Source organism: Capsicum annuum, chromosome 2 (genome assembly GCF_002878395.1).
Source record: "Capsicum annuum cultivar UCD-10X-F1 chromosome 2, UCD10Xv1.1, whole genome shotgun sequence".
Lineage (NCBI taxonomy): Eukaryota > Viridiplantae > Streptophyta > Magnoliopsida > Solanales > Solanaceae > Capsicum > Capsicum annuum.
This window is the reverse complement of record NC_061112.1, coordinates 2,424,864-2,446,890: the sequence shown is the minus strand read 5'-3', so window position 1 is coordinate 2,446,890 and position 22,027 is coordinate 2,424,864. Positions and strand designations below refer to the sequence as shown.

General features: G+C 34.7%; 1 protein-coding gene across 2 annotated transcripts; it reads right to left on the bottom strand.

The window, feature by feature from the left end:
• Window positions 1-3,455: 3,455 nt before the first annotated feature.
• On the bottom strand, window positions 3,456-20,628 carry LOC107857594 (photosystem II stability/assembly factor HCF136, chloroplastic). 2 transcript variants are annotated; one of them, XM_016702413.2, is made up of 9 exons: window positions 20,138-20,628; window positions 18,127-18,362; window positions 14,769-14,899; window positions 14,013-14,145; window positions 13,458-13,580; window positions 5,240-5,314; window positions 4,207-4,322; window positions 3,771-3,855; window positions 3,456-3,693 (listed from the first exon to the last, which is right to left on the bottom strand). In XM_016702413.2, exons 1-8 carry the CDS (start codon window positions 20,457-20,459, stop codon window positions 3,789-3,791), a joined length of 1,203 nt encoding a protein of 400 aa, XP_016557899.2. In that variant the 5' UTR covers window positions 20,460-20,628; the 3' UTR covers window positions 3,456-3,693; window positions 3,771-3,788. The 2 variants fall into 2 exon arrangements, with proteins under 2 accessions (XP_016557899.2, XP_047262431.1); XM_047406475.1 differs by lacking the exons at window positions 3,456-3,693; window positions 3,771-3,855; window positions 4,207-4,322; ... (1 more) ...; window positions 13,458-13,580; window positions 14,013-14,145 and having other exon boundaries at window positions 14,879-15,736; window positions 20,138-20,624.
• Window positions 20,629-22,027: the final 1,399 nt, after the last annotated feature.

Here is a 22,027-nt window from a genome sequence, read left to right as displayed (position 1 = left end):
AAGATATTCAAGATTCATCTCATCAATTGTCTTGATATGATGACCATTTTCACAGATATCTTTAAAACTCATCAAGTTTCTTCAAGACTTAGGAGAAAACATAGCATTATTTGTGATGAGTTTATTTCCTTTGAGCAAGATTATAATGGCTTTTCCAAAGCCTTCAATCAAATTAGCACTACCAGAAATTGTAGTGACATTAATCTTGCCCATGTTTAGATGAGAGAAATGTTTCTTGTCTTTGAATATCGTATGTGTAGTGCTAGAATCAATCAAATGAACTATAATAATATAATTGAACTTAATCAATACTAATAAAAAACTAAAACTCATGCAAACAACTACTTTTACATGATTCTTATTCGCTAACTCTTATCAACAATAAAAAAAAATTAAAAATATTTATTCTTCCATGTTTACGGAACCACCACCAATCAAGTGATCAATCTTTCCTTCAGGGTGCTCGAAAAAGTCTGCTACATTTAAGCATGTGTGTCAACATTATTTTCAGAGAGAAAGTTATCCTCGGGATTCCTCTCTTTCTTCTTCAGCGATGCTTGATAAAGGTCCACTAAGTGCTTGAGAGCACGAAAGTCACGTAAATAGTGTCCTTTTCCACCACATCGGAAACAAGTAATTGTTTCACGTTTCTCATCTTTTCTCTTTTTATTTGATGAATGAGTAACACCCGGAACAGGGTTTATTTCTTGGTCATCATGACCACGACCACGACCACGACTACGTCAACGACCATGTCCACGTCTAGGGCCGCGACCTTTTTCACGCGTAGCATGGTGAACGTGCACATCATTCACTTCAAGAAATGGTGTAGATCCAGTAAGTCGGTTCTCATGATTTTTCATCAACAAATCATTATTTTATTCAGCCACGAGAATATGAGAACTTAGTTCAGTATACTTCTCGAAACCTTTTTCTCGATATTGGTGCTATAATAGCACATTCGAGGCATGAAAAGTGGAGAGCATCTTTTCCATCATATCATTATCATTGATCATCTCTCCGCATAGTATCAATTGAGAAGAAATTTTGAACATGGCAGAATTGTACTCATGAACAAACTTATAGTCTTGAAATCTTATATGCATTCACACATATCGTGCTTTCGGGAGGATGACTATTTTTAAGTGGTCAAATCTTTCTTTTAGGCTATTCCACAATACGAGTAGATCCTTAGTAGTAAGGTACTTAATTTTCAGAACTTCGTCAAGATGATGATGCAAGAAAATCATAGCCTTAGTACGATTTTGATTAGATGCTGTATTTTCATTCTTTATGGTGTTTCCAAGACCCATAGCATCTAGGTGGATTTCAGCATCCAACACCCATAAAATATAGTTCTTGCCCGAACTTTAAAGGGCAACGAACTCACACTTTGTAAGATTGTTAGCCATATGGAAAAAGGAAGAAATAAAAAAAATAATACCTTAGCCTTAACCTTCAAATTTGAGATGATAGAGTCTCGTGCTGATAACGTGTTATAAAACAAGAAAGAATAAAAAAGAAGAATAGAGAGAATAGAGAGAGTAATTCTTATTTCTTTTGAGAAATGATTTACAATGAAGGAAGCCCTTCTATTTATTGGGGAAATTTACTCTTAGTTTGAGTAAAAAACAGATGTTTCAAATCCTAATAGATATCAAAGTAAATCTTGATAGACATTCACTACAACTGATATACATTAATATCATAACACTATTTATATAATATGGATACATTGCATAACTATTTGTACATCATATATACATGTTTATACACTATTTATACAATATCGATACACATTTATACATTATTTGTACAATATCGATACATTATATATATACTACATAACTATTTATTCAATATCAACACATTACATGTACACTACATAACTAGATGGAATACATATATAGGCCCCTCAACTATTTGACTTTTTCCGTATAGGCACCTCAATTAAGACATGTACCTATTGAACCCTTTACTACTTCATAAAATGTATCAATTGAGCCAAATCTGCTGACGTGGCAAAAATTATAAAATGTATGTAATACACACGCCAGTGACGTGGCAAAGTGGCAAATCAAAGAATGACATGTGTTATTTTAATTTAAATTTAAATTAAAAAAAAAAAACTAATACACCCCACCCCAGCAGGTAGCAGCCCTTCTCTTCCAAACAATCCCCTCCCCTTCGTCGATTGAACAACCCCTCCCCTCCCCTCCTCCGTCGATTGAACACAGAAAGTAAAAAAAATAAAAAAATTTGTATCTTATTCTTCTTCTTCATATCTCTAAATGTTACATATGTACTAGTGCTAGAAGGAAAACTTCCCCATTAATGGAGAAGAAAATATGAAGAAGATGATGGTTTCTTTTTTAAAAAAAAAAAAAAAAAAATTTCTTCAATGTGTTTTTTAAAGAAGCCATTAATGAAGAAGAAGATATGAAGAAGAAGATGATGATTATTTATTTATTTTTTTAATTTCTTTATAATGTGTTTTTTTAATTGGTTAGGGTATTTTATGTTCAATTTTGTTGATTAATTATGATTTCTTACTCAACTTATATATGAATGATTTTTAAAGAAGTCATTAATGGAGAGAAGATATGGAGAAGAAGATGATGGTTATTTTTTTTTTTTTTTAATTTCTTTAATGTATTTTTTTTCATTGGTTGAAATTTTTTATGTTTAATTTTTTTAATTAATTATGGTTTCTCACTCTCCTAAAGGAGAGTGTATTACACATGTCACGCTATGTCAGTGTCACGTCAACGATTGGGCTCAATTGACACATTTTGTGAAGGAATAAAGAATTCAATAAGTACATGGCTTAATTGAGATATATATGCGAAAAAAGTCGAATAGTTAAAAGGCTTGTATATGTATTTAGCCACATAACTATTTGTACATCATATATACATGTTTATATAACATTCATACAATATTGATACATGATTTAACCAAAAAAAAATATTGATACATGAAAAAAAAAGTTATGCTGAAAAAGTTCGGAAAAAAACGACAAAAGTTTTTATTAATAAACAAAAACGCAACAAAAAACAGTTTTTGAAAAGGAATTACTGCTAAAAAAAGAAGAGAAAAAGAAAATAGTCATTTCATTTCAAGTAATAAACAAAACCTTGACTATTTTTGTTGTAAACTATTTTAACTTTTTTTTTTTTGAGGTATTTGGCAAAGATATGATATTTTAAGTACTTTACTTTAGACTTAAAAAATGAAAAAAGAAAAGCCAAAAGCCAAAAGCCAAAAATTAGTTACTACCAACTTTTGATTTTTAGCTTATAAAAGCTAATCCAAAGCATTATTTGGGAGAAAATCTAAACAAATGCAAAGCCAGGATACGTCTCATCTTCTCAAGGTTCAATTTGTTTGAAAAGTATAGTATTATGATAACATGGGAGAAAATCTAAACAAATGCAAAGCCAGGATACGTCTCATCTTCTCAAGGTTCAATTTGTTTGAAAAGTATAGTATTATGATAACACTATGTAAAATGTTATCTTCATGATAACGTGTGAGTTTTAATATATTTTCAGTAAATCTAAAACCTCAAAGTCCTATGAACACTTCCCTTCAATATGGTGATAATCAGCAAAGAATTGAAAAAGTGCCTATAAATTAAATTACAGCTTTTCAGTTTCAACTATTTGCTTCCAAAATTGCTCCTTCACTAACCTGCGCAAACATGACGACCATGAGATGAATAATATGATTCCTAAAGAAAATTGCTAGTGAGGTGAACCCCAATGTACCTTGTTTAATGATTGAATCTATCCAAGATACTTTAGTAAGACACCATCATTGCCCAGTACAAACCCCTGGTTGTCATTGATAAACCTGCATCACAAAGATTTGACTCAAAGCAAATCAGAACTTTCTCCTCAAATTTCATTGTGCCGTCTAACTTTAGTTTTCATGTGAAGTCAAATAACAGGAAATCAAGGCTGATGCTCTTATAATACAAGGAATGGGACAGTAGGGAGTTATCTATAGTAGTTTACTCACAGTAGCCTTAACACAGTTTCCTCATTATAGACAGCAAACTAAATATACCAGGTTAAAGAATGAAGATCGGCAAATATGGGATAGAAAACTATGAGGACCTCGCAGAATGGAGGAGGAAGGGGGTGGAATTCAAGAGGCTAGAAGAAAGTAGATTAAATCTTGAAGCTGAGCTTTGGAGCTTACTTCACCGAATAAAGATTTGCAGCAATATTATCAGCTGCTTTGTCCCGGATCCATGTCTTGCCACCATTGGTGGTCTTCAATAAAATCCCACTGCCACCAGCAGCCCAGGCCTCATCCTGAATAGTAAACACATTTGGGTTGTCCAATACATTAACATCAGAAAAATGATCAAATATAAAATGTAGGAACTAATTTAAGTCCCAACGTCCCTTGAAAATCTTTTCTCCTGGCTAGTCTGTATCTCACGATAACCAGTAACAAAATCAGGCAAGTCAATCAGAAATCATAATCTGACTTATTATTAAAATGATTCTGAAATTATTGGCTTTTCACTTAATGTAGTATCAGTTGGAATGGCAAATTAACCTTTGAATCTGATCCCTGTTGCAACAATAAATTTCAAGCCTAACTATCTCTTACAAAGTGCTATCCACATCATACCCTCCTTTGGCACTAATATCCTTCCTTGTCTTCAAGTTAAAACTTTATTTCCACATATTTTTTATACCCATAGAAGGGGAGCCTTGGAGTAACTAGTAAAGTTGCTGCCATGTGACTAGGAAGTCACGGGTTCAAACCTTGGAAATAGCCTTTGACAGAAATGCAAGGTAAGACTGCGTACAACACACACTTGTGGTGGGGCCTTTCCCCGGACCCTGCGCATAGCGGAAGCTTTAGTGCACCGGACAACCTTTTTTAATTTTTTATACTCATACATGTTTCTTAGCTTTTAGAACAAAAGTATGCTGACAGATACAATGATATACATGGTCATTACATGCATAACAACATCACTTAAAAAGTTAGTTCAGCTCGTGTAAGTGAGGGAATCATAATTACTAACAGCATCGTGCTCCAGAACCCTTCCCCAAACGAACAAGAGAAATAATAAAATTGGTGAATCAAGATATTTCAGGGGAATGGTGCTTTGTGGGCCAATTAAATGTCAGCATCATTAAGTGAAGCATCAGAATTCCCCCAAACTCACCCATGTAGTACACAATGTTTTGGTTCAAGACAACCATGTGTATACCTGTGAGCGGTAGCCAACATCAAGAATGCCAAAACCACGGCTTTGTACTGAAACTTCTTCAAAGTCCTCTGTTAACTGGAAATCAAGGATAAAAATGAGCATATCATTATTTAAAAAGCAAGAAGAAACCAGAATAGCTAAAGATAGCAAGTAAAAGGACTTATAACCTCGTCCACTCTATTCTCTACCATTATAAGACTTTGAGCCCTACTATTCATTTAACCCATTAGGCTACATTATTGGTTATGAAACTGGCATTTTACAAGTTTACAAGAACCGTCTCCATCTTGAATATGAATGACACTCAAAAATCTTTACTAAGTACATACTAAACCGAACAACTGAAAGAATCAAAAACCTTTTTTTGGAACTTGGTAACTTTGTATTATATCACACAGTACATGGGTTGTATTGAAACCTTATATACAATAGTACTCCTAAATCCACTACTCTATCTAAATTGAGTCTAGAACATCATTTATCGAAACAGTATCATTAGAGTATAGTTGATTACACCAAAAACATAAAATCAAAATGCAGTTGAGTTTAACTTTCTGCACACCATTCTCGATGCTCTCAAAACATCTAGAATTCCTCTCTTTCCATATAGCCCACCATATAGCACCCGGGACAATTCTCCATCTACCTCTGTCCTTTGCATGTATACCTGCTTCTTCACAACACCTTAAAGTCTCAGATATTTTCCTAGGCATTGTCCAAGAAATGCCTTTTAAGTCTTAAGAAAATTCTCCAAAGTTGTTGAGTGTACTTACAATGTAGAAATAGATGGTTAATAGTCTCTAAAGTTTCTCCATAGAGGAAACATCTAGAGCACAAGATTATCCCTTTCTTCATGACATTATCCTGTGTAAGAACTGCTTCTTTGGCCAATAGCCAGATGAAGCAAGACACTTTGTGAGGTATCCTACTTTTCTACATTTGCTTCCATGGCCAGCTTGGACCCTATTGAGTTGTTTGATTCATCATCTTGTAGGCTTTGTTGACTCTGAACATTCCCTTTTTATTTCCTATCCACCTTAGTACATCCTCCCCTGTCTGCAGTCCTTTGAATGAACCCACAATATTAAAAAATTCAGCTACTCTCATTACCTTCCAGTCATTTAGTTGCCTTCTGAAATTGAAATTCCACCCATGTGGTGTCCATAATTCTACTATAGTCCTCTGTTAAAATAATTCCAAATTGTAGATATCTGGAAAGAACACCTCCATCCTCCCTTCCTCATGCCAATTATCCTTCCAGAACCTAGCCTTGTTTCCATCTCTTACTTTAATCTTTGAGTTGTTTTTGAAAGAATCAAAAACCTAGTACCTGATATATGTAGAGGAACAAAAATCACTTCCATAATGAGATGGTTATCTATTGCTACTAATTTATTTCACTAAGATACCTGACCAGCCTAGTAAAAATGCAGTTAATTTGTAATTTTTAATAAAGATGTTACAAACTCTGAAGTCCCGCTCCAAGCAACTAGTTCAACGGAGATACCACGACAAGTTTGCTATCTGTGGAAAAGGAATAGCTTGCCCTGCTATCTGTGATATCTATACAGGTCCTCTAAATAGACATTACACGTTACATTTATTCGAATATGAGTAGGAATAGGAGTAGTTATAGAATCCTACTTGGAAAAGGACAGTAATGTAGTATCCTAATTGAAAATAGATTGGAATATAGTGTCTAGAAATAGGGTATCAGTGTAATCACGTAGATACAACAATTCACTATTAAATAATATGATTGAAACATGTCTCTGATACCATGTGACGAAATATAAGAGAAGAATATTATTGAATTGTTGTATCTACATAATTACAACATTATAGTCCTTTTCCAAATAGATTCTATAGCTACTCCTATTCCTACTCATATTCTTACACTCCCCCACAAGTTGGTGCATACAAGGCATATGTACCAAGCTTGTTATGGATGTAACTAATACGAGGATCAGTGAGGGCTTGGTGAAGATATCTGCAAGAAATCTGGTAACGTCTGTTTTGGATGTTGGGAGACCTCAGTCGAACCGAAAAATTGTAAACGTCAATGGAAAGATGATATGACGCTAGAAAATTGTCGAAAATTGGTATAAAATATATAGGTCATCTTGAAATCAAGAAATGAGAGGATCTTGAACAAGAAAGTCACCGAAAAACTAGCCCGAACATGCTCATGCACGGGATACTTAGATTTGACAGCTGAAAAATGATCAAAATATGTGGAAAAATTATATGGGTAGGAACGGGATGATGGAACTATCATACTAAAAAAGAGATTATATGAGTAGGGTGGAATGACAGTATACCCTACTGAAAATAGAGAAATTATATGGGTGGAATTGGAATGATGGCACGACCCTGTGCAAATCAGATCCGGAGTCATTGGAAAAACACATGGAACTACATAAATCAAATCTGAGGAGACATCGGAAGGACGCACGGTGCTATGCAACTCAGATATGAGAAAGTAGTCCGAAAAGATGCACGGTACTATGCAAATTGAATAAGAGAAATAGTCCGACGAGATGTATGGTGCTACGCAAATCAGATATGAGAAAGTACTATGCAAATCAGATATGAGAAAATAGTTAATGAAAAGAAGTACGGTGCTACATAAATCAGATATGAGAAGCCACTGGAAAGAAGCATGGTGGCCCAAATTTTGCTAACATAATCATTGGTCAAACGGGCGGCATATATGGGTCATAGCCACCCGTCAACAACGAAAGCTCTTTGATTTTCGATCATAGAAGCTCTGATACCAGGTGAGTGATAAAGAAATGGACCTTGGGCCAAATCAACCTCAAAAGCTAGTTCAAAAGGCGAGGATTACCCAATTCCATATAAGCAAACCACTAGTCCATTCCCCAACCAATGTGAGACTTTTACCCACTCTAACACCACCCCTCACGCCTAGGCCCAACTGGTACTGGCGCGTGGACCGGGAGCCCAAAACGGGAATGAACCTAACTTTGATACCATGATAAAGAAATGAACTTTGGGCCTAACTCAACCTTAAAAGCTAGCTCAAGAGGTGAGGATTACCCAATTCCATATAAGCAAACCACTAGTCCATTCCCCAACCAATGTGAGACTTTTACCCACTCTAATAATTTCTTGACACGGTATCAGAGCCTTCTCTTGGCTGTCTTGTTTCATAGAGTTCATTTGTGGTTTCTTTCAGTCTTTTTGAAAAATTTTGATTTTTGTTGATTGTTCCTCGACAATTAACACCTTGGATTTCGATCTTGGTCATTTTGGTTATTCTTTTTGAGTTAGTGTTTCTAGTTTTCATAAATATGACTTCATATCAGTTTGAATCATTCAGTGTTCGTTTCATTGGAAAGAATTTCTTGTCATGGGAGTTTCAGTTTCAGTTATTTGTCACAGCAAAAGAACTATGGGGCCATATAGATGGAGCCGATCCTGCTCCTACTGATCCTACAAAGTTAGGTGAATGGAAGATTAAAGATGCTTGGGTGATGACATGGCTTTTAGGGTCAATTGACCCTCTTATTGTTCTTAATCTCAGGCCTTACAATACAGCTAAAGCCATGTGGGATTATTTACAAAGGGTTTACAAACAAGATAATAGTGCCCGACGCTATCACTTAGAGTACGAAATTGCTAATTACTCTCAAGAAGATCTTTCTGTTCAGGATTATTTTTCTGGATTTCAGAACTTATGGGCTGAATTTACAGATATTATTTATGCCAAAATACCGGCTGAATCTCTCTCTGTAGTTCAACAAGTTCATGAGCAAAGCAAGAGAGATCAATTTTTTATGAAGTTACGCTTTGAGTTTGAGACTCTTCGCTCCCACTTGATGAATCGTGACCCGTCTCCCTCCTTGGATGTTTGTTTAAGGGAATTACTTCGGGAAGAGCAGTGTTTTGTCACACAAAATGCTTTCAAACAAGTTGATATTGTTGTTGCATTTGCTGCCCAAGGTAAAGAAAAGGGTAGGGATATGATTAGAACTCAATGCTACAGTTGCAAGGGATATGGTCATATTGCTAGCAATTATGGCAGGAAGTTTTGTAATTATTGCAAACAACAAGGACACATTATCATAGAGTGTCTCACACGCCCTCAAAACCGTAAGGTTAATGCTTTTCAAGCTGGGACAAATAGTTTCACTACTGAGAACTCATCTTCGGGACAAGTTCTTACTCCTGAAATGGTAAGACAAATGATCATGTCATTTTTTTCAGCTTTAGGGCTACAAAGTAATGATCTTGCATCTAATTTTTGGCTTGTTGATTCTGGAGCTTCCAATCATAAAACCAACTCATCTAGTATGCTAAAAAATGTTCGTAAGTATCATGGTCCATCACAAATTCAAGTTGCCAATGGCAGTAATTTACCCATTACCAAGATTGGGGATATTACTAAAACTTTCAATAATATTTTTGTGTCACCAAAGCTCTCCACTAGTCTTACTTCAGTTGGACAATTGGAAGATAACAATTGTGATGTGAATTTTTCTCATAATGGTTGTCTTGTGCAAGATCAGGTGTCGGGGACGATAATTGCGAAGGGACCTAAAGTTGGACGATTGTTTCCAATACACTTTTCCATTCCTCGTGTTCTATCATTTGCTTGTACTTCTACACCTAGTAAGACTGAGGTATGGCATAAGAGCTTAGGACATCCAAATTCTATTGTGTTATCTCATTTATCAAATTCGGGTTTATTGGGTAACAAAAATCAATTTTCCACTGCTTCCTTTAATTGTTCCATTTGTAAATTAGGCAAGAGTAAAATTGTTCCTTTTTCTAATTTTGGTAGTCGTGCTACAAAGTATTTTTGATGTCATTCATAGTGATGTTTGGGGTATTTCACCAATTGTTTCTCATGCTCATTTCAAGTACTTTGTGACATTTATAGATGGTTATAGTCAATTTACGTGGGTATATTTTCTTCATTACAAATTTGAGGTATTTTCCATATTCAAGACATTTTTGACCTATATTGAGACTCAATTTTCTAATTGCATCAAATTATTGAGATCTGATTCTGGTGGAGAATATATGTCTTATGAGTTCAAAAATTTTTTGCTTGAAAAAGGAATTGTCTCACAACGCTCTTGTCCATATACACCACAACAAAATGGGGTTGCTGAACGTAAAAATCGTCATCTTTTAGATGTCACTCATACTTTATTGATTGAGTCCTCTGTTCCATCAAAGTAATAGGTGGAAGCTTTGTCTACTGCTGTTTACTCAATTAATAGACTACCATCAAAAGTCTTAAATCTTGAATCTCCATATTTTCGTCTTTATCACAAAAATCCAAGCTATGATAATTTTCATACATTTGGTTGTATTTGTTTTGTGCATCTTCCTCCTTCTCAGCGTAATAAACTTTCCGCAAAATCTACTAAATGCGTTTTTATGGGTTATAGTACTTCACAGAAAGGTTTTCTCTGTTATGATCCATGTTCTAATAAATTTCATGTTTCTAGAAATGTTGTTTTATTTAAGAATCGGTATTTTTTTCTTACTCATGTTGAGTCATCTCCTGCTTCTCTTCTTCTTCCTACTTTTGAGGATTTGTCATCTTCTTCTAAGAGGTTCAAACCTGGATTTGTGTACGAATGTCGGCGACCAACTTTACCCCCTCCTGATATTGATCTGCCACCTGAAACTGCTACACAACTAGAATCTGAGAATTCTTCAAGGCCTGCTCCTCTTGAGCCCACTCGGCGATCTACGAGAGTATCTCGTCCTCCTAATTGGTATGGCTTTTCATCTACTTTATCTACCATTTCTGTTCCAAGTTGTTACTCACAAGCTTCTAAGCATGAATGTTGGTAGAAGACAATGGAGGAAGAACTTTTGGCTCTTAAAGAAAATGACACATGGGATATTGTTTCATGTCCTTCAAATGTCTATCCAACTGGATGTAAATGGGTTTATTCAATTAAACTTCATTCTAATGGAACTCTTGATCGGTACAAAGCTTGGCTGGTTGTTCTTGGTAATAAGCAGGAGTATGGTAAGAACTATGAAGAGACTTTTGCACCGGTAGCAAAAATGACGACGGTGCGAACTATTATTGCCATTGCTGCTTCACAAAACTGGACGCTTCATCAAATGGATGTCAAGAATGCTTTTCTTCATGGTGATCTCAAAGAGGATATTTATATGAAACCTCCACCAGGTTTGTTCTCATTACCTACATCAGATGTATGCAAGTTAAAGCGGTCTCTGTATGGATTAAAACAAGCTCCCAGAGCTTGGTTTGACAAATTTCGGTCTACTTTGCTACAATTCTCTTTTGAGCAGAGCAACTATGACTCATCTTTGTTTCTTCGGAAAACATCCACAGGTTGTGTTTTTCTTTTGGTATATGTTGATGACATTATTATTACAGGAACTGATTCTTCACTAATCACTAGCCTGCAACAGCAATTTAAGGATTCTTTTCATATGAAAGATCTTGGTACTCTTACATATTTCTTGGGTTTGAAAGTTCATCGTGATTCATCCGGTGTGTTTCTAAATCAACACAAATATACCCAAGATTTGATTTCTTTGGCAGGTCTTCAGGATTCCTCCTCTGTGGATACTCCATTAGAATTGAATGTAAAGTATCGCCAGGAGGAAGGCGATCTTCTTCCTGATCCAACTATATTTGGGCAATTAGTTGGGAGCTTAAATTACCTTACTATTACCAGGCCTGATATCTCTTTTGCAGTTCAATAAGTTAGTCAGTTCATGCAAGCTCCCTGTCATCTTCATTTGGTGGCTGTCCATCGTATCATTAGATACCTCCAAGGAACATCTAATCGTGGATTATTATTTCATAGTGGTTCGCCTATTCGTCTTAATGCTTTTAATGATTCTGATTGAGCGGGATGTTCTGGCACTCATCGTTCGGTTCCAGGTTGGTGCATGTTTCTTGGAGAGTCTTTGATATCTTGGAAGAGTAAGAAGCAAGACCGCGTGTCAAAATCTTCAACAAAGGCTGAATATCGAGCAATGTCTACTGCTTGCTCCGAGATTGTGTGGCTTTGTGGACTACTTGCTGAGATTGGATTTCCTCAATCTAATCCTACTCCTCTCAATGCTGACAATACAAGTGCTATTCAGATTGCTACTAATCCGGTTTATCATGAGCGGACCAAACACATCGAAGTAGACTGTCATTATATACGAGAAGCTATAGATAAAGGTGTCATTACTCTTCCGCACGTGTCCAGTGATCTTCAAATAGCTGATGCATTTACAAAATCAATGGCACGACGACGACATCAGTTTCTCGTCGGCAAATTGATGCTTCTTGATCTACCAGCATCAATTTGAGGGAGGATGTTAGCATGATGTAAATATTGTATATTAATGTAATCATATATTGTTGTATATTGGTGTGATTATATAGATTTGATTTAGTAGTTACAGAGAATAATAGTGACTTTGTAAGAGCAGATTTGGTAGGATAGAATAGCAGATTTAGAGGGATAGAAAAACTGATCTTTAGGGATAGGAAAACGGATCTTTAGGGATGTAATCATTGAATATTTTCTATTTAATGACAAGACTCTCAATATTGAGAGGCATTCAGCAGAAAATTGACAGTGAGAAATACTGGATGATGTTATTGAACTGTTGTAGCTGATTACACTGAGACCCTATTTATAGACACTACATTGCAATCCGTTTCTAAATAGGACATTGCATTATAGTCCTTTTCTAAGTAGGATTCTATAGCTACTCATATTCTAACAACATTCATGTTAACTTGGAAATACCTTCAAGTAATTTGATAAAAATAAGAAAAAGCTAGAATCAAGAATCATTCATTTCATAGTAGTGTAAGATAATGAGTTGTTTCATTATTTTAAAATGAGAAGAAATTAGAAAATGTAGGTAATGTACAATATTTGATACCAAACTAAACTTACTAGAAATCATAAGACCCTAAATATAACCGTTCTACAGAAATCCGACATCTTCAAAAAGGATTCTATCTAAGGATGTTGATTTCTTCAACTGAGACATCAAGGCAATTGAGCATGCAAATAAATGTGTAAAAGATATGCTACATTTTATCCTGTGAACAATAAAAAAATATTTCAAGCTAGTTTCGATTTACATACTATTTGTTTCTTTTCTTTTCTTCTTGTTAATGCTGTATTTTATACTTGTATTCCCAGATAGTCTGTGGCAGCTGAAAGTTTGATCATAATTTACTAACCCCTGTGCCCTTGCTAAGGTATAGCCCTCCACCACGCACAAGTAGCCAAAGACCACCATCAGCCCTCCAGCCCATGCTTTGGATTCTTCTAGCGACGGCTCTGTTATGTGGTTGCCAGTATGCCTGTAATGTATTATGCATAAAACTACACATACAAATATACAATTACTAATTTTAAAGTAAAACGAAAAGAAATTTTAGTGCAACAATTGATGCTAAATAAGGCAATTTTTTTTTTCTTTTGATAAAGGTAACAAGCTTGTATATCAATCTTCAGCACTAAGGTTGGGACCCCAAAAATTTACATCATAGAGCTACATACAACAGAGTTGGCTCAGAATTCAGAAAAGAAAAAAAGAAAAACCATCTCTAGGTCCTATTTCATCTTACAAGGATCCTAAGAAGTCTATAATGACTACAGGATCATCTATATACTCAGAACTGCACCAATAGGAAAAAGTGATATTACAGTTCGTTTTAATCTTATGCAACATAAGGCAATTAAACTTCTTAATTAACACGAACATGAAAAAAGTAGTGTTAAAGAAATATTACCTGCCCTGGCTCCCAGGTCAGGTAGAAGTTGCCACGGCTTGAAACTGCTACATAACGTCCATCAGGAGACCGATTAACAGTACTGAAAGTGCCTGTATAGTAACTGGCACCACTAATGCCACTAGAAACTGTTCTGCAATTTCATTAAGGATGGTTGTCATTTCTCCATATAAAGAAGAAACAAAAATAAGCTTTGCAAGTAAATTAATCATGAACACTGATCTTAACAACTTTTAGCCACCACCTATGACCAAAGACAGCATCAAAATAAATTGATTAGGTGCTAAAGCCAAGAACATAGAACTTTGTCTCAAAATGTAGGGTTTAACTCGTCAAAAACAATTTGGCTAGCATCATCTTGTTTAGCAAACTGTCCATAGTTAAAGCATCACTAGTAAACTATCAGTAGTTAAGCAATTTTCCTAAAAAGTAGAAAGCAAAACTCGAGAGCAGAGCACATTCAGTGATTCAAGAGTGACCCAGGAAGTATATTTTACCAAGTAAATATTACCTAAACAAAAAGTGGAAAACCAGCCTTTTCAGTTACTGAGTTTTTGGATTTTCTTTTTCTTTTCACTAATGAAACTCAAAACCAAAATATATCTGTTCATTGAGTTTCTCTCAATACACTGTAGAAGAAGCACACCAACCTCAAAACAAGATTTGACACTGCAGCCTTATGCATCATAGCTAACCAGCAAAGCATGTCAACAAAAAGCATTTCATACTTCTGAAGTACACCTTTTCGGAGATTACCTATTAAGGGTAGCGGAGACAGTTTCTTGAATAGCAGCTCTCCAGTTGTATCCCTTGTTTGATGTAACATATATTGCACCTTCGTCTGTTACCATTTCTGCACTTTTTTCTTCAGTTGCCTTGATATAAACCTGTACATTAAGATGAGTTCTTTCCTTAAGATTAGTAGCAAGAACAAATAGAAGAAAGATAGTCAGATTGTGTGCCTGGTATATAGGTAGAGTTAAATTGCCACAGTTGAAACAAAGGTATAGACGAACAAGAATTAATTACCAAAGAAGAAAGGGGACATAGGAGCAAGAATGCTGAACAATCAACGTAACATGAAGACCAATACATATTGATATATTCTCTTTCTTTAAGCTCAATGTCAAATTAACATAAGCAGAAAGCAGAGATTTCACTGCAATCACTATTGATATAGTTGCTATCTTGCTTAACAGCTAATGTATCAGATCCTAAAGGGAAAGCTTTTATATTTATTGGGAGTTGCAGCTAGCAATGCGGTTCCTGGACTTGTATTTCCCCAATATTTCATCTGTTGTTGGAACACGGCATTGATTGTCTGACCGCTTAATATCCCCATAAACAGCCATCTCAATCTTGTCAAGGTCTTTGTCGCTGAAGTTGATGTCACAAGAATATCCTTTCAAATGTCTTGTGCCAACTGCAACCTTGTCTGCTTTAGATCTATTCACCCTTGTTTGAAGAATTTGACAGTTATCTGACACTGAATCACCACCTTTAGAGAAGGGAACAACATGATCATACTCAAAGCAGAGGCAACCTTGGCAGCTGTGGAATCGCTTGCCAACAATATTGTCAGCTGCATCTTTTCTCCACCTCTCGGGATCTCGACCTGGAACCTTCTCGGCTTTGGACCAGCATTTCTCTCTAGCCTCCAAGTCAAAACTTCTAGGCCTTCTGTTCTTGTTTCCTCTTGTAAAACCACCGTTACTAATGCTGAGCTGATGCAAAATTGAAGATTATCTCATTCTTGCTTCTTGATTTCCATTCTCCCAGCCCAGGGGAGGGAGTAGAGAGGAAGGAATGACAGTTCTCTATTTTGATGAACAAGCAAGTTTAAAATGGATCCTATATTTTGCTGTATTAATTCAATTTTGCAACCTTGTTTTGTATTTCAATAAATGCTTAACTAAAAAGAAGATTTAGAGATCAGTGTGGAGGGTAGTTACGTTAGCAAATAAGAATGTCTTCTGTGGCATGTTACAATTTTGATGTTAGAAGTGAAGATAGGACTGTTCTAGTTTTTGGAATTTTATTCAGAATCATTTAAAGACAAACCACAGAAATTGGAATGATGTCAACACCTGCCCTTTCCAAATCCAACAGGTTTGGGATAATAGTGACCTTGGAACAAAGCATCGCACCTCAGTTTCGGTGTTTCCTTCAAGGAAATCGCACAAAATATGCTTGAGATCTTACCAAACAGAATTTTCAAGCAACAATTGACTGTTATGAAGCAAAGTGATGGTATGTTGCCACAGTTGAAGTGCTAGCAACCAATGCTTAAGCAACGTGCAGAGGAAGGGGTGGGGAAGGAGGGAGGATAAAAAGATGGAAATGTTCATATAAAATTAAAGGATATATGGTGAAGATGAATGCATACTGTAATCAACTTTGGCTTCTAAGTCATTTCATTAAGAGTAACCATTAAACTTGCTAAATTAGGAAGCAACCAGATGGCAAAGAGGCATTAGCACGTTCTAATTCAACATTTTCACCCAATTGAGCACGTCTAGCATATTTTCTCACAGCTATAATTGAAGTTGTTGAGTTCACCACTATAGATATCAATAGTTACACCTACTTGTTCAACACTATACTTGATTCTGCCCTTCTAAAAGGAACCAGGGGCGGCTCAAGAAAGTTTGTGGCCTAAAGCCAAAATTAATTTAAGGCCTCAAAAAATTTTAAAAGAAAATTAATTTAATTTATTTTTAAGTTGATTCTTTTAGCTTTTGGGTGACTAATTTTTCTTGTAGTGAGTTCTTCTAATAATAATTCTTTTTTCAATTGATAATATAATTAATCATGAGATAATAAATTCTGACAAATAATTACAAACAAACTATACTATAGAATAGAAAAATTTAAAAATAACATTTTTTTTTGATGAAAAATTAGATAAGATTTAAGAAGTTGAAAACTTAATATCAAAATTAACATTTCATCTCTTCAATATAATTGTTGTAATACTTGAAATGTGTGAAAAACTCAAAAGAACACGCAATTATCCTATTCAACTGCATTCTTCAGCTCTTACTGCTTAATCAATTCTTGAACGCGGAGAAAACAAAGAAAGGGAAAGAGTTGCAGCACATATGAATAAAGTTAAAAGAAATTTTAAAAGAAGCCTTTGAACAGATGAAAGTTCAAGAGTTGTAAACAAGTACTAAATGACCTAAAAGCAAGAGATATGTACGTTGAACCTTTTTCTTTCATATCTCAAAACTCAAACAGTCGCGTCAATCACTCTCAAGTCTCAAGAAAATCTTCCTTTTTTTAGGTACTTTACTTTTTTACTTTTGAAGTACTCAATATTTTTTAAAATGAAAAATAATCTACTGCACCTATATTCTTTCTTTAGAAGTTAACTACAATATTACCCAAAATTGGAGGCCCCCAAAAGTTTTGGACCTAAAGAAACCACTTGAGCTGCTTTACGATCCCTGAAAGAAACATTGGCTCTAACGATTCCATAGCCAACGAAATGTTTTCAAAAGAGTAGGCATACGACGTCCAAAAAGTGCCTGCCCTTCTTTATCTCTAACTTTGACTTTTTGTAACCTGCTTGCATTATTAGATTAAGTTTACATCCTGCAATGTAGTTATTTCTTAACTGAGCATATACGAGTTACTACACGAAAGATATTGGTGATTATCAACAACTCCAAATGGCTAGTAATTGTCATATATGCTACCAGAAATATACTTGCTGGCCATGCTTTACATAGAAGAGTATGGATGAAAAATCCGGTCATTGGACAATATTTATACAAATTACTTCGAGAAAAATTTGTGCAAAACAAAAAAGTGTAGATAGTCATACTTTTTGTAGAAGTTTCTTGAGTGTCACAAAAAGTGCTTTTAAAAAGTGTGCCTCGAGAAAGTTTTCTATCAAAGTTTGTAAGATAGAAATTTTTTAGAAAAACTTAACCAACCAAAATATTACTAAAAAGCACTAAATCATATGTGCACAATGACTCATTCTAACAAAGTTTTCTTCCTATAGTTTTGAACATCTGAGGTATCAGTTTACCCAGAAAGTATAATGGGCTGTAACACGCAAGCTTAAATTTCGAGACCATGAAGAATTCTAGAATATTATGCTCACCATGTCACCAGGAAGTTGAGAACTCAAAGGTATCCGCTCCCAGTTTTCACCAGCATCGGAAGTGTACAATAGGATTGCTGGTTTTCCAATAATCCACCCTTCCTTGCCTTTAAAACTGATAGAATTAAACCTATAATTGAAATCTTCCTCTTCAGCAGAGGCTATGGATCTTGGTACCCAAGTGCTTCCTCCATCCTTTGTTTCCAAAATAGTTTGTCTAGTACCCAATAGAAAACCTGCCGGCCATTGTTCCATCAATAAGCACAAATCATAAGCTCAATGAGCAAAACACACGGATGTGCAGTAAACCAATGTCTTCAAAGCATGATTTTCCATCATTATTCAACTAAATTAAGGAAAAAAAATCTTAAATATAAGGCATAACATCACGAAGTTGTGCTTGATGATATCTTATCACTATTGAGCAAATTAAGTACAAACCTCAAACTCAATGCACAGCACCATAAGGCTATCAACAATACTTAGATGATTTGCTGTTTGACTGGACTAGTACAATTCGCAAACATAATGCATTAGATCCCAAGGCTGTTGAGTATTCTTCTATCTTCAAAAGGATGATATAAACTTCAGTGTTCCTCTATCCTAAGAAGAGTTACTTCAACTCGCGCGATCAGTTAGCTAAATTAAGCACAATTCTTTAAACATACACCCACAGTACTCTAGTGTTAGAACATACATGGGTCAAAATTAATGCGACTTATAAAGAAGGTCTCTCTTCCAGTTGTTGTTCTAAAATACAATATGCTTCATAAGAATTTGAGTAACACTTATTTATCTTCAAAGAAAAATATCTCAGCCCATCATTCTTTAACAAATAAAGCAAAATTCTTAAGTTCATCACGACACCATATGCTGTGAAGTATAAATATCTTTTCTCTAATTTGTGCAAGCTTGCTTCTTTGCTTAATTAAGCACAATTCGACAATCGATGCATCATTCAAAAGGCATGATTGTACTCTTATCTTCAAGAATAATTACATTAGATTCAGCTTAGTCATCCCTTTATTGTTTGACTCAAGGGTGCATATGTTGGGAAAAATAGTGCCAGTGTTTTCAGTGACAATGAACAGTGGAACCAAGGGAAATTAAAATTTTCCTTAAATGGGGAAAAAAATACTTTTATCACCTATTAATGGAGTGATTTCCCTCCACAAATATCCCAATGGTTATTACATATGATTTGCTTCAATTAATCCTTAGACATTATTGTGAACCTTTAGGTAAAAAGCATCACCAAAACACAACGGTTGTACCCTTTACGACGCTTGTATGAGTCCTATGTTAGGCTGACCCAACCCAAAGACACTCATAACATGGGTTATAATGTCTGATTAGGATCACGTTTGCACATATTTTTCCCAAAAGGCAGACACCACTAAGTGGATCCCCATATTTTCTTGTCAACTTCTAACATTGGACTTTGATCACATACCCAACAATCTCCCTCCAAACAGAGTACTAGATGGTCCATTCATGGGTTTATCTGGAATTCACTGCACATCACCCACATCATCTAAGTATTTATGGCCACCAACGCCCACATGCTTCTTCTGGTGTGCTTCTCCAAATTACAAGAAAGACTGAACGGACTATTGACTGTTAAAGTTAGTAAACCGGTCGTTCAATGTCAATACTCCATTGGACTTGTCAGATCTTCATGGGGGACAATATTCTGTCATCTTCACACTCATCAAGTTGAACGATCGGCTCTGATTCCAATATGTTGGGTTAAATATAGTGTAATAACACGTACATTTTTTTCCAAAAGAAGAGATTATTAAGATTTCTCCTACACATTATATGAAGTTATCTTTTTCATCAACTTCCAAATCCCTTATGTCGTTAACCAACCCAACATCCTAGTTGTTTATGCAACTAAACATTGAAAAATATTTTCAGGTAAAACATGTTGAGGTTTCCTCCATACCAGACAAAATCTAATCAATTAGCACAATGCTTATACTTAATATATAGTCATATCATTGCATACCGTGATTGGGGTCGTCAGGAACGAAGGCAATGTCGAGAAGGACAACACCAGGGTCAATAGGAAGAAAAACTCTTTCCCATTCAGAGAGAGGGACGTCGTCAGCTTTAGCAGGGAGAGGAGAGAGGCCTACTCCGAGCAATGGTGGGAGGACAATGGCAGCAGCAGTGTCAGCAATTAACTGTCTGCGGTTAATACTAGCTGCTCTGCAGGGAGCCAAATTACGAGGTGGAAAGTTGTGGGGAAGAAGAAGACGGGGAGTAGTAGTTGTAGGCTTGATAGGAGTGAAAATGGAGTTTGAGAAATCAGTAAGAGATGATGCCATTGTATGGTGCACCACTTTCCTTACTCGTGTATGTGATCTTATCCCAATGGGAAGAGAGAGAGAGCGACAGTTGCCTTCGCGGGATGTTTGTTTGAAGATACCTACCTCATCAAAATACTACGAGTGGTCATAAATTCGTTATCCATAGGACCCACCTAGTTCTGAAGAACACACTCGTTCTTCTACACACCTATATATATACCTACAAGATAGATGTACGTGGCCCGTATAAAAATAATAATATTTCAATTTAAAAAATTTAAATTTGTATCATATCCTTTTACTGCATAATAAATAAAATCTAATGATATGTTAATATGTATTATTGACAAAATTTTCATTGATGTTAATTTTGTCGAACATCTATAGTGGTAAAAAAAAAATAAAGAGTAATCTAATTGATTTTCTGATTCATGGTAATGACATTTGTAGTTTTAAAACACTTCTTTTTTCTTTATAAAAAAAAAGTAATTTTTACGACGGTATCTTAATTATATAGTATTGATTAATAAGATTTTTTTGATTTTGTAAGAATTTGTTTATTTTAGATTTTTTTTAAAAGAAGAAACTATTAATATCGCCATGATTATATAGAACATAATTATTCAAATTAAGTATAAAATTTAAAAATTAAAAAAATGATATAAATCGAAGGAAGTAAAGAGCAAAAATATTCATGAAATTTTGCTATTTCTTTATCCCAATTTAAGTGTGTTACTTTTTTTTAACAATTTGTTTCAAAAAGAGAGTGTTTTTATATTTAATAAGTTTTTAAATTCAACATTCTACATGATAAGTTTAAGACTATAAAATTTAAAACTTCATACCCCATATATCTCATATTAGTTATTCATATAAAAAATAATAGTTAAATTGCTTGTCAATTTACAACACACCTGTGATTTTCTTTTTTAAAGCATACACAAGTTTATAAAATTTTAAAAAATTTCTTAGGGACAAAATTAGTGAAACTATCCTTCTTAGTTATGATTTCTTAATGACATATGAAGGAGAAATTAGACAACCAATATGAGACGGAGGAAGTATATCTCTAAGAGGTCGTTTGGCCATAAAAAATATTCACTTTTTCCAAAAAAATCACAAGATTCAAAAAAACTCCTTTTATTTCTTTATCTTTTTATCCAATCATACTAAAATGCTTAAATTGAAATGGAACGAGTTACAATGTCAAGATACACCAATTATAAAGACTCATAAGAAATAGATTAAAGAAAAAAAATTAAGTGCCAAAAAAAAAGAAGCAAAAGATTAAAAAAATTGGGTGCAAGAGAGGAAAAAAAAAAAACCAAGTAAAAACTAAAGCCACATGAAGCACCCTAAGAGGATCAAAGTTTTGTGAGGACTATCAAAACTTTTGATTAATTTATCAAAAATTGTATATTATAATGAAAACTTCTAAGAGAATTTACCGATTACTCAAACAATTAAAAACACAGATAAATTCAATAAATAGTGTAGTTTATCATATTATTATAAGTGTAAAGGCCCAAGTGGCAAGAAAGAAAGTGTATGAAAAAAACTATCAACTACATATAACAATTTTAGAT